The sequence below is a fragment of the Pan troglodytes genome, chromosome 6 (assembly GCF_028858775.2).
Source record: "Pan troglodytes isolate AG18354 chromosome 6, NHGRI_mPanTro3-v2.0_pri, whole genome shotgun sequence".
NCBI lineage: Eukaryota > Metazoa > Chordata > Mammalia > Primates > Hominidae > Pan > Pan troglodytes.
In genome coordinates this window covers 129,433,931-129,453,309 of record NC_072404.2, presented here as the reverse complement: position 1 = coordinate 129,453,309, position 19,379 = coordinate 129,433,931, and the positions used below count along the sequence as shown (strand labels likewise).

General features: G+C 38.6%; 1 protein-coding gene across 1 annotated transcript in view; it reads left to right on the top strand.

The window, feature by feature from the left end:
* The first annotated feature begins 9,089 nt into the window (after nucleotides 1–9,089).
* The window catches only part of PPP1R3A (protein phosphatase 1 regulatory subunit 3A), a 198,272-nt gene continuing 187,982 nt past the window's right edge, over nucleotides 9,090–19,379 (top strand). Inside the window, exon 1 of the mRNA XM_063815538.1 lies at nucleotides 9,090–9,480. Coding sequence (XP_063671608.1) covers nucleotides 9,417–9,480 — 64 coding nt within the window. The 5' untranslated portion in view covers nucleotides 9,090–9,416. The remainder of the gene's footprint in view (nucleotides 9,481–19,379) is intronic.

The window sequence follows — 19,379 nt, the reverse complement described above, 5'->3', positions numbered from 1 at the left end:
GGCCGAGGGAGGAGAGAGCGGGCCCCGGAGGGGACGCGCGACCGGAATCTTGGCGAGGGGCTTTCTCCGGAGCCCCAGCCCAGAGGGGGGCCAGCGCTCCCTCCCCGCCGTCTCCCGCCGGTCCCTCCCCTGCCCGCGGGCCGGGCGACTCTTCGCCGGCCGCCTTCTCCGCGCGCCGCAGACTGAGCCCGCTGCTTTGCTCGCAAGTCAGTCGCAAAGCGTGGCGTTCCGAGAGGCGCTGAAACTTTCCTCCAAATAGCTGCGGCCAATAGGCCGTGGTGAACAGAGCCTGGCCCCCGGCTGCTTCCCGGCCCTCCTCCCTGGGGAAAGAACGGCCAACTTGAACCCCTCCGGTGGCAGAAGAGGGAGGGGTGGTGGTGGTTGGGGAGACGGGCGAACCGCACTAACTTGTGCCTTTGAATCTTTCCTTTCCTGAAAGAGCAGCGCGCCCTTTCTCTAAAGGGCAGTCGCGAGCTCACACACACACTTGGCACCAACCCTTTCCTTCAGAACCCGCGGCTCTCCCAGGGAGGAAGCAGCCCTGGCACCCACGTCGGTAAACACACCGTCAGGGTTTTTTTAGTGAAACCAATTAAGTCAATAAGCCATGGGGCTGGCCCTGGGAAGACGGCCCCTGCCAGGAGGAAGAGGAACGAGGTAGAGTTGGGCTTTGAATTGCGGTTCTTTCCCTGAGCTTTTCAACTCCGGCAGTCCTCAAGTGCTGTGCCTACAGACTGTGTTCTCACTCTTTTTTAAATCGTCTATTTTGAAATGCAGGCTGAACAGTGGACAAATAATCCGAATCTTTTAAAAGTGGGAGCAGAGACAGAAGGAGGAACAGTCATTATCATTAGAAAACGCCAGCCCCAAATGGCCCTACCTCGCCCTTTTGAAAGGTGGGGATAATTTTATGTTAAGTAATCTGCGTTTATGCTTCACTAGGAAACCTCAATAAAAACGGATTCTGAATAAACTTGAAACTATTTTGGAAGAGAGAAGAGTAAACGACGTGGAAATCCTTGGAAAACTGGGGATGTACCTTTCCAGGGGGGTTATAAATGAAGGGAATAGAACAATCAAAAGGTGGACAGCTTCTCACTTGTTTTTCTTCTTCCTCCCCCGCGTACATCGACCCCACTGACTTCCCTTTTCTCTCCAGGTGTACCGAGTAAGTGAGCGGGAAAGGTTTATTGTAAAAGAGCTAGGGCCACTTGGAAGATCAAGTTCCTAACGAGGAGAAGGAGGGTTAGGGTCTCAAGACTTGGAGAGGAACGAGTTTCACTTTTCTGTACACAAAGAAACGTTTTGGTGAAATTCGCAGCCTCTAACGTTCCTTTCTGGAGAGTACAGATAGCCAAGAGGTGCGAAAGGACATCTCAGTCGGAGGAGTATATATTTATAGAGTGCACGCGTACCCTTCCGGGGCCTTTTTCTCAGTGAAACTGAGCCCGCAGCTCCCAAGTGCCCCCCGCTCAACTTCGCCCCCATTATCTCCTCCTCGCCTGCTGCCATGCCCCGGGCCACCAACCCATCCCGCAGGGAAGCTGTCCAGGGAGTTGGGAAAACAGGTCCTGTCAGGAGCCGCTGCCCTCGGTGGACCCCTCGGCTGCAGCCAATGGGTTGGGCCCGGGTTCGAGAGGTGAAAGTTCAGGCCCGGGGCTCGCAGCTCGCTTCGCCTCTCCGGCCGCCTCCTTTTCAGCCCCCGCCCCTGGCCACACTGCAGACACGGCCCGGCTACCAGGGGCCGCCACGGTGGCACGTAGTTTGTTGATGGGTGGTCATAAAATATATTTATTTGCAATTCCTTGAACTCGTCCACCACTCCCGCCCCAGCATGGCCCCGAACACTGCAGGCTTTGTTCGCCTCGGCTGCTGCTGGAACTGGCCGGGGTTTAGCGCTCTGTGCTAGCTGACTCCAAAAAAAGTTGAAGTATAATAATAGGAAAACCGGGTTTCCGCAGCCGAGGAAAACGCTGAAAGGGCAAACAGCGATCGAATAGTTTTCTTTTGCACAAGTCACCGGTCAGCCCACTGGATCAAGGCAGCCTTTAAACGAAACGCTGCATATTGGAAAGAGAAGGAAAGCCAAATTCTGTCCCTGTAGTCGCCGCTCAGGGTCATAGGCACGGTTCAGGTCTTCTTTGCAGCACGTGGATCTGCAAAAGTCATTTAAAGAGGTTCCAGAAGAAAGTTCAACGGCTCAACTGGGTGAATGAGGAGTTTCACCAAGTGGACATCAAAGCTTCCTCACGAAAGTTTATTTGATTTCAAGTTTATTTTACGACGAAACCACAAATCAACAAAATTCGAGACACTGCTCTAGTACGGTCCTAGTGAAAGATAAATTCGTTTGAAATGGCCTCTGTCAGCGCATCTTGCGCGAAGTAAAACACCACAAATGAGAGGAAGTATAGCCAAGATGAAGGAAAGCGACGTACGCGAATGACAAATTAGAAATGTTAGTTTACTGCTTCTCCCAGTGAACCTCTTTGATTTTCAGTTATTTTTTATAAAAATATAATTTTTCACACACTTAAGTCTGTTTTTTCCAAAACTTTCAAACAACAACTACATTTTTCTCTTTCAGAGCCGTTTTATCTCTGTAATTGTGACTTGTACTTAAATTTCAACTGACTTGGAGAAATCGCTGGGAGAAAGGAAAGGGGGTGTTTTTAAATTACTTTTTTTTCCTGTTATAAATACCATCTTCAAAATTGTGCTACTCACTTCAAATAGCCTGTAACTAAAGGCTTAAATGCAAGGTAAAGTATTTTTCCTTTCACACAGAAAAAACACATATCAGTTTCCTGTGTTTTCACATCCACTACAGTTTTCTGAAGATGAGCAAATAAGCAGACTCCTTTTAGACGACTTTTCCCCATTCTCCTCCCTGACACATTTAGGGAAAAGAGAAAATTCTAATTTCACCGAAGTCAGATCAAGGGTAATCTATGTTACATCAGACTGAATGGAGATATTGTGAAATTGGTGGAGTTACACCACCATCTGTCGTTAAGCTTAGGGACTACAAAATTTGGGACCTATAATAAATCTTAATGAGCTCTCCCAACTTTTTTTAAAAAAAGTCACAGACTATATTTTTCATTTGTGTTTTTATAACATATACCCTGAATTTACCTGGACCCTGAAGCAATAAATATTTGTTCATAAACCCACACTTCTACCCGGGTTCTCTCATCTTCAGAAGATTAAAAAAATTCTCCACATCTGCCAGCCTTCACATAAAGCCCTTCGGAATCAGCTATGGGCTTGCAGATTTCTGCTGCCCTGCCCCTAGCTTCTCCTAGGCTGCTGGCAGGAACCATGGAGACTCAACAACAGGGGCTACCCATATCCTCCAGTGAATAATACACTTAATTCTCTCTCTAATGTAGCCTAGTTCATTGTTAGTAGGTATATATCTAATCTTGAAAAAACGTAACCACAGCATATCACTGCTAAGAGGTTGGCTCTGAGTGTCCTAAAACTTTGATTGAAAGGCAGTTAATACTAGGTTCCAGTTTTAGTTGATCTTGGTGGAGAGACAAAGATCAATTGCTCTGGGATGGAATCTTGCAGGCAAAGTGGGTTCTATACCCAGGAAAGCTTTATCCAAATGAATATAGAAAGGGGATAACTACTGGATAAAGAATTCCAATACTGAATCAAAAGCCTCCATCAAGCAGTGAAGACTCCGTTTTTTGTTTGCTTGTTTGTTTTTCACAACCCTCCAATCCTCCAATGGCATAGTATTGATATTATATCTATATTTCTAAGGATCTTAAAATATTTCACTAGAATGTTGTACCCCTTTCTGTTTTAAGGACTTGATTACCAAATTTCTATTTTCCAGAAAATAAAAATCAATGAAAATAAAGTCTAATCGCTTGTGTATGTTAGTAACACATCAACTAAAAATAATGATGTTAACTTGAATCATATAAATTTGTCTCTATTTGACCAACTTTGAACCACACAAATGACAATTTAATATGGTTCAATTTAATAGATCTTACATTTTTCTGAGACATAGTCTATATAAGAGAAAGCAAAGTTAAATTTCTTCTTACACATTGATTCAAATATGTGGAATTTCCTGATGCAAGAGCTCTTTGTCTGTTAATGTTTCTAACATGAAATTAATCTTAGACATGGTATGTTTCTGAATTACTATGAAATTTTATAACTGAAGGAAACGTCAAGATATTCTAGTCCAATCTCCTCATTTTAAATATCATTAAGCAAAGCCCAGGCATGGAGGAAGCCCACACAGCTAGTTAGTTGGTAAAACTCCAATAGCTTTTGAACTATTTTGTGTTTCTAAACATATAATCAGGTTCCTGTTACTCCAGAAAATGTTTTTTTTCTTTCTTTCTTTCTTTCTTTTTTTGCCATACATCTCTATGTCTTTACAGTTTCTTCACATCCATCAAAACTGATGTGGCTCAGTGATGGCAATAGCCTTGGATTTTATTACAGTATTGAAGATGTTAACTGTCATGTCATGTCCACTGTAATACACAGGAGAAAAAAATTCTGATGACTCGTTTCTCTTGAAAGTCAATTAGACTTTACAAGGTTTCTTCGATAGTGTAAAGAGGTTCATTGCAAGTGTTCATCATAGAAAAGCTGATGGCAAGAGGTGCTAAAACAAACCACAGTTTATGATGTTTTTCAGGGTTAATTTTCTTCAGGGACTCGTAGGAGAAACCCATAATCTCATCAGCAGCTTACCTTCACTACAGTTTTAAGAAATAAAGGCTAACATGAGGCTATGAGGCAAAATATAACTTTGATTTTTTAAAAGCTATGAGCAAAAAAAGGACTATATCAAGATTTGCATCAATGCAGATTTTTATTTTGTTTTAATAACCATATGGCTCCTATAATCATAGTAGTTTACCCATAGAACACGCAGAAGTTATAATTGTAACAAATCATAAAAAGATTCAGTCATTTATCCTGTTTTCCTTCCCCTTCTTCTCCTTCTCCTTCTGTATTTCCCTCTTTCTATTTTCCTCCTCCTCCTTTTTCTTCTCTCTGCCATGATCTTTGTCACCACCCTCACAATAACAACTCAAATTTTTCCACAGGTATTTCTCTCATGAGCTCCAGATCAATGTATTCAATTGCTTATTGATAGTTCCATCTGGATTGTGCAATGGTACCAATTTGCTCTCTTTTCTCCTTGGCCAGCTGCTTTTTATGCCACCTGGTTAATAGTTAATGGTACCTTAATTCACCCAGTCCCTAAAGCTGAAGCAATCCAAGTCATATGTGCCAACTCCTCCATCTTCTCAAATCCAAGCAGCATTAGTCCTTGTTCATTGTTACCTATTATTTTTTCCATCGTCCTCTTCCATCTGTCCTTATGGTTATTATCTTACCTCAAGTCTTTATAATTTTTTATGTGGTCACTCTTGATTGCTGTCTAATCACCTTTCCTACTTCCAGTCTCTCTTTGTTCCAGTTCATCCTCCTCATTGCTTTCTAAGACGCATCTAAAACACATGTCCCCTAGAATCAGGCAAAGGTTCCCTGCAGTCAACGGAGTCAAATCTTAAATTTTCAGTCTGGTGCAACAAAGATGTCTAGCAAATATGAGATATTTAATAGTCTTTTTTGGCATGAATGAATGAATGAATGAAAATCATGCCCCAGACAAATATATTTTATATGTAAAATACTGTAAACATTGTCAGATATATTTTTTTACTGTGTATCATTTTTAGCAAATCCATATATCTGCTTTGCTATCCAAACATCTGGCTAAAATAGTTATAACTGATGATTTTCATATTAAATAACTTAGCAGATAGCTATAAAGGTATATTAAATCTGGCATTCAAATTCCCAACTGCATTACTTAATGGCTCAACAAATATTTATATATTAAGCACTGTGGTAGGTATTCAGGGAATTAAAGGTATGTAGGATTAGGTCCATACCCAAACCTCACATTCTAATGAAGGAAATAAGATATTATAAGTACATTAATTCAATAAACTATAACATAGAGGTTTACGCAGGACACTGTAAGACCAGAGAAAGCATTTCTTAAGGCTACAGTAAGAAAATAACACAGTCCTATTTTTTTGTTTCTGATAATCACTTAAAAAATTAAATCTAACAATGTATCTTTTGACTAAAAATATACACTTCCCCAAATACTTGCCTCAGAAAATTTATACTCTTTTCACAAAAGCATGAAGTTGGGGTAAAAATATGATAATATCAAATACAATGGTGGGTTTAACAACTATGAAGAGGGACTCTGTTAATCCCTTAATTTACTCTTACACAGATGCACTTTTATAAAAAGATTATTTTTAATTTGTCATTATTTTACCACAGGAAAATAGTTTTATAATAGGAACTGAAAGAAAGTGAAAGAAAATTTAAAAACTGAATGAAAGTAAAAGAACATAAATGTTCTCAGTTAATTCACACGTTTTCCTCTCGGTATTTCTCTAACTCTCAAGTAAAGTAAGCAAGTTATCCTGGGCCATCATATTCCTGGGAGACAATCACAGGAAATTGGACTCCCCAGTCTCTTTCTTCCTCCAACCACCTTTTTCTTTCTTTTCTTTCTTTCTTTTTTTTTTTTTTTTCAAGATAGGGGCTCACTCTAGTCCAGGCGGGAGTGCAATGGTGTGACCTCTGCTCACTGTAACCTCTGCCTCCCGGGTTCAAGCGATTCTCCTGCCTCAGCCTCCCGAGTAGCTGGGATTACAGGCGTACCACCACGCCCAGCTAAGTTTGTATTTTTGGAAGAGATGGAGTTTCACCATGTTGGCCAGGCTGATCTCAAACTCCTGACCTAAGGTGATCAGCCTGCCTCAGCCTCCCAAAGTGCTGGGATTACAGGCATGAGCCACCGCGCCTGGCCCTAACCACCTTTTTCTGTTTCATCAAGGTGCATACCAGTTTCCTTCTACCCCTCTTCTTTTTCATCACTCCCACCTCAGTATATAAACATAGACTTAGCAATACTTTCTCAGTTATAAATTATTTTCCCTCAAAATTCCTTCTCTTTTTCTCATTCTTTTTCATTTAACTCAGCATTTCTCAATAATCATCTTTTCTCTTTCACGCTCTTCCAAGTACACACACACATACACACACTCACACATCATAGTTGCTGTGTTTAAGAGCAGAGCTACTCATGTAAGAAATTAAGAAATGAAAACAACATGAACATTTAAAAAAGCAAAAAGCAAACAAACAAAAAAACTAGTGTTATTAACTTTTAAATCTTTGAAAGTCCCTGGATAAGGAAGCAGTGAAACACTCTTACGCTCCTCTGGAAGTTAAATTGATACAATTAGAAGGCAGTTTCTCAACTTGTGTTAAGGCTGTTAAAATTAGTCCCAAAGCTAGATTGCAATCCAAAAGAAGTAATCTGAAATAGAAACAGAAAAGATTCATGCAAATGCTGTTTATCATAGAATTATTTATAATAGTACATATTTGGGAGAAATATAAAAGGTCAACACTATATAAGCTTGGTACTAAAATAATATTTACAGGATGTTTTAATGACAAAACACTTTTGTTACATTATTTGGTGGAACAATAGCATATAAAAATGTACCAAAAGAAGACCAGAAAGAAATACGCCATTGTGATATCACCCTTCAAGATAGTCTGTATTTATCCCCATATTCACACCCTTGTGTAGTCCTCTCCCACATAGTGAGAGGTGACAGCGTGATGGCAGTCCTCACAGCCCTCGCTCGCTCTCGGCGCCTCCTCTGCCTGGGCTCCCACTTTGGGGGCACTTGAGGAGCCCTTCAGCCCACGGCTGCCCTGTGGGAGCCCCTTTCTGGGCTGGCCAAGGCCGGAGCCGGCTCCCTCAGCTTGCAGGGAGGTGTGGAGGGAGAGGCGCGAGCGGGAACCGGGGCTGCGCGCGGCGCTTGCGGGCCAGCTGGAGTTCCGGTGGGCCTGGGCTTGGCGGGCCCCGCACTCGGAGCAGCCAGCCGGCCCTGCCGGCCCGGGGCAATGAGGGGCTTAGCACTCAGGTCAGCGGCTGCGGAGGGTGTACTGGGTCCCCCAGCAGTGCCGGCCCACCGGCGCTGCGCTTGATTTCTGGCCGGGCCTTAGCTGCCTTCCCGGCGGGCAGGGCTCGGGACCGCCATGCCTGAGCCTCCCACCCGCTCCGTGGGCTCCTGTGCGGCCAGAGCCTCCCCGACGAGCGCCGCTTCCTGCTCCACGGCGCCCAGTCCTATCGACCACCCAAGGGCTGAGGAGTGCGGGCACACAGCACGGGACTGGCAGGCAGCTCCACCTACAGCCCCGGTGCCGTATCCACTGGGAGAAGCCAGCTGGGCTTCTGAGTCTGGTGGGACCTTGGAGAACCTTTATATCTAGCTCAGGGATTGTAAATACACCAATCGGCACTCTGTATCTAGTTCAAGGTTTGAAAACACACCAATCAGTACCCTGTGTCTAGCTCGGTTTGTGAATGCACCAATCGACACTCTGTATCTAGCTACTCTGGTGGGGCCTTGGAGAACCTTTATGTCCACACTCTGTATCTAGCTAATCTGGTGGGGACGTGGAGAACCTTTGTGTCTAGCTCAGGGATTGTAAACACACCGATCAGTGCCCTGTCAAAACAGACCACTCGGCTCTACCAATCCGCAGGATGTGGGTGGGGCCAGATAAGAGAATAAAAGCAGGCTGCCCCAACCAGCAGTGGCAACTCGCTGGGGTCCCCTTCCACGGTGTGGAAGCTTTGTTCTCTCGCTCTTTGCAATAAATCTTGCTACTGCTCACTCTTTGGGTCCACACTGCCTTTATGAGCTATAACACTCACCGTGAAGGTCTGCAGCTTCACTCCTGAAGCCAGCGACAGACACCACGAGCCCACCGAGAAGAACGAACAACTCCAGACGCGCCGCCTTAAGAAAGCTGTAACACTCACTGCGAAGGTCTGCAGCTTCACTCCTGAGCCAGAGAGACCACAAACCCACCAGAAGGAAGAAACTCTGAACACATCTGAACATCAGAAGGAACATACTCCGGACACGCCGCCTTTAAGAACTGTAACACTCACCGCGAGGGTCCGCGGCTTCATTCTTGACGTCAGTGAGACCAAGAACCCACCAATTCCAGACACAATAGTTCCAGGCTCTGTTATTGTGGCTAATAATATAAGGCCTAGGTGACAGTATGGCACTTCTGAGTTTAAGTTATGAAAGATGGTGGCTTTCATTTAGGTCTCTGGATCTCTCTCTCTATCACTTTATCTGCCAAGCTGCTGTGTTTTAAGCAGCCCTCTAGAGAGACTTTTATGGTAAGGAAGTATAGTATTATACTATCTGGCCAATAGCCAGAGAAGAATTGAGATCTCCCAACAACCATGTGACTGAACTTGGAAGCAGACCCTTCTTTCCCAGCTGAATCTTCTTGAGATGTCTGGAGCCCTGGCTAACAGCTTAATAACCTCAAGAGGGAATCTGGGCAAGAGCGACTCAGGTAAGCCATTCCTGGATACCTGACCCTTGAAACTATGAACTAATAAATATTTGTTGATTTAAAGCTGCTAAATTTGAGGTTAGTTGTTACACAGCAATAGATAGCGAAAGCAACCATGATAAGAAAAGTTATATTTAAGTTGTAGAATTTCAGGTTTCTTTTAGAATTACCTCCAATCAATATCCTCTAGTAAAACTGGATTTATCTTAAGCGTAGTACAAACATTAAAGATAAAATTACATTTCAGTCTTTACTTTTTATTTTATTTACTGAAAAGAGTGGTATTGCACATTCTGTAATGTAAGCAAATAGCGTTTCTACATATGATAAGTACATTTCATTAACTAGCAGGGTATTTGAATACCATTTACAACATTGTTTCTGAAAAAATGCATTCCAAGTTTTGGGCTTGCTATATAATCCATTTTTACTTGTCAACTTCCTATATATGTCTATCCAAAAAATAATATAGAAAAAAACATTTTAGGCTTTGATTACCTTGACAGGATAACTATCAGTCTTGTCTTAGGTAAATGAGTAAAAACAATCTATAAACTAAGAAAGACTACTTTCCTAGTTCATATTTAAACATAAGAAACAATCATTGTCTCCTGAGATTTTTCTAATTAGGTTATAGCACAGTTACAGTAGTTCAATGGAGAATGTCAAAGCAAGTTCTAAATTAGTTTAGCAAAAATTAACAAATCAATAAATTTTTAAACTCAAATTACAATAAACATACTAAGACAATGGGTTGCCTAATCTGTTAATAAATATGCTTCTGTCTTCATAATATATTATAAAAACAAAAAATAATTTTATGCCTAGATAATTTTTTGAAAAGTTTAAGTCATGGAAAGCCATAGAAAGCCATTTATGGATCCTGATCATATTGATTATGTAATCAATTTTAATAATAGCAAGATTGTCTTGTGATTTAAACAAACTAGTAAAGTTAAATAGGCATATAAAATAATTTCCATAACAGGAATATACAATGTGAGCATATTATTTAGTTATTTTGATAATATTCATAGGGTAACTATGAATGGCAAGTACATTGTTGAGTTTACTTCAAGACTATTATACAGAATATTATTAGTGCTTTTATGATCATAAATATAGTTCCTGTCATAAGAATATATGATGTGCATTAGATAAATTTCTGCTAAAGCGCGATTTCATTTCCGTATCCAAAGAGTCTTACATTTTCTGACTTTTTTTTTGAAGTTAAAAAAATTCTTTTTATTACTTCTATGATCCTTTGTCCATCATATTGTTGATTCATCTTCTGTAACAATTCTCTTTTCCACCTCCTCACTAAATTCTGTGAATCAGGATCAAAGACAAAGATGTCTGAACTAGTGAAAGAAATGTATGATATTTTAACCAATTGAAGAAAACTCATTGATACCCTCTATGGTTTTTTCAAATAACTAGGTCATTAAGGATCATAAATCATAAAGTACCCTTGCTAGAAAAAATCGGGTATCTGTTAAGCAAAAATCCATGTTCATTAGTCCATGATCCTATATGCAATCAAGTTCAGGTAATTTATTTTTAGATAAAGGATATGAAAACTCTATGTTGGGACATAATGCTATTGGGAAAAGGACACGCAAAAATGAAACATTGAAGGCAATTTGACTTCTAAAATGTGATTAGTAAAATGAGCTCTACCTTGCAGATTTTAGCAGGGAAATGTGGTGAGCATATGTAAGACTTTCAAAGGAAAGGAAGTTCATACAGCTGTTTGACTGTGAGAATTAGATAAACTATAGTCATAAAACATAAACCCTTTTACTTCCTGAATTCAGTTCAGTTTGATTCATTTCAGCAAATATTTATTGAGTCCACATTATTTGTCTGTCAATATTTAATAGCTTAGAATCATAATCTTTGGGTTAGATAAGAGCTTAAAGGTCCCCTAATCCAAGATTCTTCCCAAAGGAAGAATTTGGGTATGGATTTTTGTTATGAAGTGATATTTCTTGGAGTCTTTTCATTAAAAGTAGTCGAGAAACAGAGTCCAGAGATGGCTGCCTACCTAAACTCTTACCCAAATTTCTTGCATTTCAAAGTAAGTGTCCTCAGAACTTTTCTTGATTACATATTGAGCAGATTATTTCTGGAAATGTATTGCCTAAACTGGAGCTGGAACACTTATTTCATGGAAGATTGCTGTTCCTGCCTCCACTCCCCCAGGCAAACCTGGACTTCTTGTCAACCCTTTGTTATTTCTTTCTAAAGGTTTATAAACTAGTGCTAACTCTTGATCCCTCTACAAGAGGGTCTGGGGCCAGCCTTCTCCTAGGTGATTTTGCTTTTTCATTGCCTCCTCAGTATTGGCTTTGGGTAGAGCATGAGATTCTTACCTTGCTTAGTAGCCACCTTGAACTTTATACTAACTACCTGAGGGAAGTCCTTAATTCTACAGTCATCAAGTTCATCAGTGATTTGGTGCTAAGGAGGGATTCTTTTTTTTTTTTTTTTTTTTTTGAGACGGAGTCTCGCTCTGTCGCCCAGGCTGGAGTGCAGTGGCGCGATCTCGGCTCACTGCAAGCTCCGCCTCTAAGGAGGGATTCTTTTACCATTAGCAGCTGACACAGCTGGAAGAGAAAACATCTAATGAGCACCTGTTCATTAGGACCAGAACAGGACCAGAAGTCCTATTCTCTTCTATGGCAGAATGTTGGGGAGTGCTTCCTTGAGAACATCGTAGAGAGATGTGGATGTTTAGGTTTCCTTTGCAGTGGATGCTTAAGTTTCCTTATCTTGCCACTTTTACAGTGCCTTTTGGAGAACTCACTGGCAGGAGGGGGTAATCTTGAAGTAAAAATGTAGGATAATCAGTTACATTTATTGTTAGACATATACCTTTGTTATCAACCATAAGATTAAGTCTAAGATGTTTGTAAGAAACATAATCTGGGCAGGGTGTAGTGGCTCATGACTGTAATCCCAGTACTTTGGGAAGCCCAAGCGAGAGGATTGCTTATCTGCAGGAGTGCAAGACCAGCCTGGGGAACATAGAGAGACCTGTGTCTCTACAAAAAATTTAAAAATTAGCCGGGCAATGGTGGCGCCTGCCTGTGGTCTCAGCTACTCGGCATTCTGAGGTGGGAGGATCACTTGAGCCCAGGAGGTCGAGGCTGCAGTGAGCCCTGATTGCACCACTGGACGCCAGCCTAGGCAACACTATGTGCTCTTTTCTCAAAAAAGAAAAGAAAAAAGAAAAAAAAGAAACATTATCTGTATGGAGATTTGGTGGAGCAGGTTCAGTTAAAAGTATATCAGAGATACGCTGTCTTTGCCATTTACAGTCATTAAACAGAATAGGTGTCACTGTTATTTTGCCAACTATACACTATCTAAATCTAATATATAATTTGAAAATTATGTAACAAGAGAGATGATTGGACATAGTAATTATTATTTTTTATTTTTAAAATAAAGATAGAAACAAAAGCAAGTTCACCATGAAAAATGATTCTTCTCATTTAGAGACATTTGGGATTCGCATACAATTGGTACAAGAAAGATTTACTGAGAGAAATTTTAACCAATTGATTTTATGTTGCAATTTAAAATATCATATAAGGAAATTGTATTACTAATAAGTTTTCAATTTTTTTAGCTGTGTATTCTGACATTTTCTATTCTAAAATAAATCTCTCACTCTATTTTCAGTTTTTGATTGCTGGTTCTGATTTTTGTAGATTTCCGACTTTCATGGAGGCAGTACACTTATGAGTGTTTAATTTACTGATGTGTAAATGTTAACACAGGTAATTTTGAAAATCCTTAAAGTTAACCAGTTACTAATTAGATTAGTCCTTTTGAAAGTGAGTTTAAATTTTGCCATATATTTTACAAAGTAGACATTCAGAAAAGGGAAGAGACCTACTATTTGGACAGAAGCACACATATAAATGAAAATGACAACTCGTTATACTAAAAATAAATTTATAAATTGAACTTTATCAAAATTAAACCTTTTAATCTGTGAAAGACCCCGTTAACAGGATGAAAAGACAAACTACTGGGATAAAATATTGGCAAACCACATATCTGAAAAGAAATTTTGTCTAGAACATATAAAGGTTCTCAAAACAGAACAGTAGAAAAATGATAGTCAATTAGAAAATTGTCAAAAGACATGAGAAGACGTTTCACCAAAGAGGATATACAGATAGCAAATATGCACGTGAAGCGATATTTATCATCAGTAGCTATTACATATCCATTAGAACTGCTAATATAAAAAATAGCAGCAATATCAAAGGCTGGCAAGGATGTGGAACAACTGGATGTCTAATGTGTTGCTGGTGAGAATATAAAATGGTACAGCCACTCAGAAAAATAGTGTGGCAGTTTACTTTAAAACTAAACAGATTCTATACAACTGAGCAGTTGCACTCCTGGGCATTTATCCCAGAAAAATGAAAATTTAGGCCTACACAAAAACCTGTAAAGGAATTTTTATAGCAGCTTTATTTGTAGTCTCCTCAAACTGTAAAAACCCAAAATATTCATCAATATGTGAATGGTTAAACAAACTGTGGTACATATATACATTGGAATACTACTCACCAATAAAAATGCAATGGACTATTGATACATATAATACCTTGCATGGATTAAGGACATTATGCTGAGTGAAAAAAGCCAATCTCAAAGGTCACATAGTATATGATTCCACTTATGTAACAATCTCAACATAAATTATGGAGGTGGGAACAGATTGGTGGTCTCCAGAGTAACCATTAGTGGTCATGGAGTAAGGGAAATAGCCCTGACTATAAAGGAGTAGCATAGGAGATCTTTATTGGGATGGAATAGTTCTGTTTTTGTTTTTTTTCTATTTCTCTGGTGGCTATACAGAAATACATATGTGATAAAATGTTACAGAACTGTACATCATACCAATGTCAGTTTCCTGGTTTTAATGTTGTACTATAGTTATGTAGGGTGTAATCATTGGGGGAAACAATGAAAATTACAAAGAACCATTCTGTATATTTGAACCTTCCTGTGACTATCTATTTCAAAATAAATAGTAAAAAAAAATTAAAATACATATGTAAAACCAATGGAGAAGCCAAAAAGGGATTGTAATAAAACCAGAGGAGATAACTACTGCCACAGGCCTAAACAGACAGTTTATGTCCCTGGGTAATATTTAAGAAAAATATCCTCTCATTGTTTTGTTGAACAGTAATGCTTATTTCCACATGTCTAACCATAAGAGGACTCCTGTGAGATAAAGGCATTCTGGAGATGAATGGTGGTAATGATTGCACAATCATGTGCATGTGCTTCATGGCACAGAGCTGTACACTTGGCAATGTTTGAAATGATACTTTGTCTTGAATATATTTTACTACAAACACAAAATAGTGCTCCTTTGGGTTCCACCTCTGGCAGCTGGGAATTGATTCTTCCTTTTTGTGTATTCATGATCCTTGTAGAAGGAGAGACTAAGATGGCAAAAGTGGGAGTTCAATCTAACAAAAAAGAAATTGAGCAAAGAAAGAATAAAATTAATTGTTTCCTTTGGATTTTTTAATGCATATTATATAAAGAAATTCTGTACCTTGAAGGAACATATAGGCTTGATTTTGTTTTCCAAAATGCCAGTGCTGTTATTGTTTATTTTTCCTTAATATAAAAATTAATATATGTTCATGGGAAAAATTATATAATACAGAGAGAAATAAAGAAGGAAGTGTACATTAATCAAAATCCCACTATCAAGAAATTACTCTTTTTCTTTCTCTTTTCTTCTCTTTCTCCTTTCCTCTTCTCTTCTTTTCTTTTCTTTCTGACAGGGCCTTGCTCTGTCCTCCAGGCTGGAGTGCAGTGGTGCCATCACAGCTCACTGAGGCCTCGATCTCCCAGGCTCAGAGGATCCTTCCACCTCACCTCCCAGGTAGCTGGGACTAAAGACATATACCACTATCCCTGGCAAATTTTTTATTTTTTGTAGAGACTGGGTCTTACTTATAATTGTTGCCCTGATTGGCCTTGAACTCCTGGGTTCAAGTGGTCTGATCCTCCTGCCTTGGACTCCTAAATTGCTGGGATTACAGGTGTGAGCCACTGTGCCCAGACAAGAAATTACCATTTCTAACATCTTAGCATATATGCTTCCCCAGTGATTTCTGTTTATACACCACACACACACATGCACACACACACACTTACACTGAAATATGCCTTTTCATTTAACTATGTTGTATACATTGTTGTATATAAATTAACCTAGAGCTACATAAAAATTTGTAAGAAAGCAGATGGATGATTGAATTACGGTTTAATCAATCAATTATTATATATCAGTTTCTGATAGAGGTGTGCTGAATTTCCTGAAATAATTATAAATTTGTCCACTTCATTTGTAACTCTGTTGTTATTGCTTCATATCCTTTAAAAGTATGCAATTAAGTGAAAACCATTCATGATTTGTTTTATCTTCTTGATATATTAATCCTTTCATAACTACAATGTGTTTCTCCTCATTCTTATTATTGTTATGATTTACCTCTGAGGATAGTTTAGTGGTTCCTACAAATATTTGGAAAGGTAACATTTTTAGTTTAATGCTAAGAACATTTTAATTTTGCTTTTTTAAAAAAAGCAGTTTAGGATATGTTATTTTGTTTCCAGATAGGTAGAATTTCAAAAACTTTTGTTACTGATAATTGTTATTACTGTGGAACATAATTTACCTGATATTTATTAATGCTTCTCTTACGAACTAGCAAAAGGATAATTTTTCCAACATTTCATGTATGATTGAAAATAGTTTTGGTTATGGAGTCATATGTCTTCTAGTTTTAACTTGTTAACTGTATGCTTCAGATCTTCTGTATCTTTGCTTATTTTTTGTTTGTTTGATTTAGCTGATTTGAGAAGGCTATAAAAAAACTTCTACTATAATAGTTATTGATTGTTTATCCCCTCCCCATTCAGGTCTGTTATTTGTTATGCATACTTTTGAAGCTATATGTTAGATGCATATGTGTTATTGAAACATTCTTGTTATTTTATTATTTTTATAATGATGCACTATTCTAGTATCTATTTTTAGTGATGAAAAAATGTTGCTGTCAGTCTATTGTTCCTTAGGAGTTAATATCATTTTTATTTTTGTACCCTTTAGAATTTTATATTTATTTTAGATAGGCGAACTTGTGTTTTTATTTCTAGGAAGTTCTGTTATTATATCTTCAAGTAACACTTCCTTGTGGTGTCCTTCACTGCTCTACTTCCAAAATTCTTATGCGATGTGTGATGGAGATCGTTGGTCTATCGCCCGTCTTTCTTAATTGTTCCTTCATATTTTCTCTCTTTCTATATCTCTAGGCTATATTTTACCTTAGTTTCTCAGCAGTATCTTCAATTCATTAATTTATGTTATTGTTATGATCTGTTTTGGTCTAGAGTTTGTCTCAAAAATTAGATCTCTATATTTCAATGACTGTATTTTTTATTTCAAGCTTTTCTTATAGTTCTTTTTTACACCTACCTCTTATTTTTAAAAATTTGTGCCTGATTCTATTTTATACATGTTGTTCTTTTAATGTATAGTTTGCCTTGATTTTTGTCTATGAGCAATCCAAAACATACCTATTTTAGAGTCTTTATCCAGTTTTTCCAAGATATTAATTTTATCTGAGGTGCATTCATTTTCAAATTTTGTTTTGCTGTTGTTGACTTCCAGTAGTGTGTTTATGATTCTGATGTCCAATTCTGGCCTCATCCCTTTATCAGTTCAAATCCTGTGTCCTGTGAAGGGGACTATATTGCAATCAGGTGGTTCAACACATGATGATAATGTAATTTGCATGTATGTAAAACTATAGCCAGACAGGTGGAGGAATCAGAGCCATATGTGCACGAATCATATCTAAAACTGACATATTAGGGCTACTTAATTTATCTATGTATAAAATTTACAACCAGCTGTTGGGGAAGTAACAAAACCAGTGAAATCATAGGACAATTATAGAATATTCAGCAGAAGCTAGAATAATCATATCTAGGACCCACATATAAGGGTTCCCAAATAATAACTCTAGGCTTCCACATTTCAATGACATTTGCTTCCACTGCAGGGATGCATACTGTCTCTCTGCTCTCCTAACACTGGAAGGTAAAGTGTTTAGCAGGAGATTCAAGACCTTAAGCTGATAAGAGCTCTTGATTTAAACCTATTCCTTAGTGATGGTGTAGGCCAGGAATCAGCAAGCTTTTTCTGTAAATAGCCAGATCATAAATATTTTAGCTTTGCAGGTCATATGCTCTATGTCACAACTATTCAACTCTTCATAAAAAGAGCCATAGTAAAATATTTAGACTATTGAGAGTGCTATGTTCTAATACAACTTTATTTATGAGCGCCATAATTTGAATTCTTATACTTTTTATATGTCATGAAATGTTATATTCTTTAGATTTTTGTCACTAACATTTAAAAATGTAAAACTATCTGTGGACTGTACAAAAACAAGCGCTAGATCAGATTTGCTAATTCGTGGTCTAGGCAGCCACTGGGAATAAAGCAAGCATCCTAACTAGAAGGCTACTAATAGGCCATTGCCAACACCTACCTGGACGTTAAGATGTTAAGGTTAAGGCCCTTTATCCCCACCACAAAGAATTGTGTGTGTGGTGTGGATTAACAAGAAAATTTGAGTTACACTGATTATATAATTGCATATTTGATAATATTTTGTTATGTTCAGTAATTCTATCATCACTTTAAATATTTTGAAAAGTTTTTACCTTATTACCTGAAAGTTATTGGGGTAATTGTAGCAAAGTTCATTGTAGATCTTAGATACCTGTAGTTTTGAGAGTATTTTAACATTAGATTTCTACCAGTGATTTGGAATTTTGGCTTGCGGGATCATCTTGAGGAAGAGAGATTTTCTATGTTGCCGGTTTGTTGTTGTTTTTCCCTCAGTCTCCTTTAACTCTCTTTATTCTCACGCCGATGTATTTAACAACTTTGTGTTGACTGTACCTGCATCCTGATCCCACCACCTCCCTACGTCTGCTATGAGCTAGTCTCAGGCAGTATGTGAAACCAGTAATATTTTTTCTGTCTCCTTCGGTGAGGTTGACTTTGGTCCTCCTTCCTTTTGGAACATATTCTGTCCCGTTTTTTCTACAGGAGCTATACTTCTGGTAACCACTGCTTATAACAGCAGGTATGTTTCAGCCTTACAAGCTGCTTTGTATTTCTGTTCCAGGGAGATTTTTATCTTGTTATTGAGTCCAGAGTTTCTGGTTTTCCATTTTATTTCTCACTGCTATAATTTTGAGCCAAGGGAGCGCTCTTTATTCAAAGTCTCACCTATCATTTACTGATAGAAAATCTTTATATAAATATATATACATATATATATACACACACACACACAGACACACTTGTATTTTTTTCTTTTAGTACAAATTCACTAAAGTGGACATCCTATGTAAAGGATATGTGTAACATAAATTCTTAGTCCTGTTGACATACAGCAGATTGTGCTCTTTCCTCCACATTGTATCCTACACAACACTTTTTTTAACCAGCTCTTATCTCTACCAGATTAAACAAAAAATAGTTCTTCTTGTTATTGTATGCTTTTTCCTTCACCACTTTTATTGAAATACAATTTACATAAATGGGTTGCAGAATATTAAGTACAAAGTTCAGTGAGTTCTGACAAATGCATACATTCATGAAACCCCTACTTCCATCAAGAGATTTAACTTTTATATCACCCTAGAAAGAGCACTTTGTTTTCCAGTCCATCACACAACCATACAAAGGAAACCATTCTTTTGATTTATTCTACCACAGGTTAGTTTTACCTGTTTTAGAGCTTCATACAAATTGGCTCCTA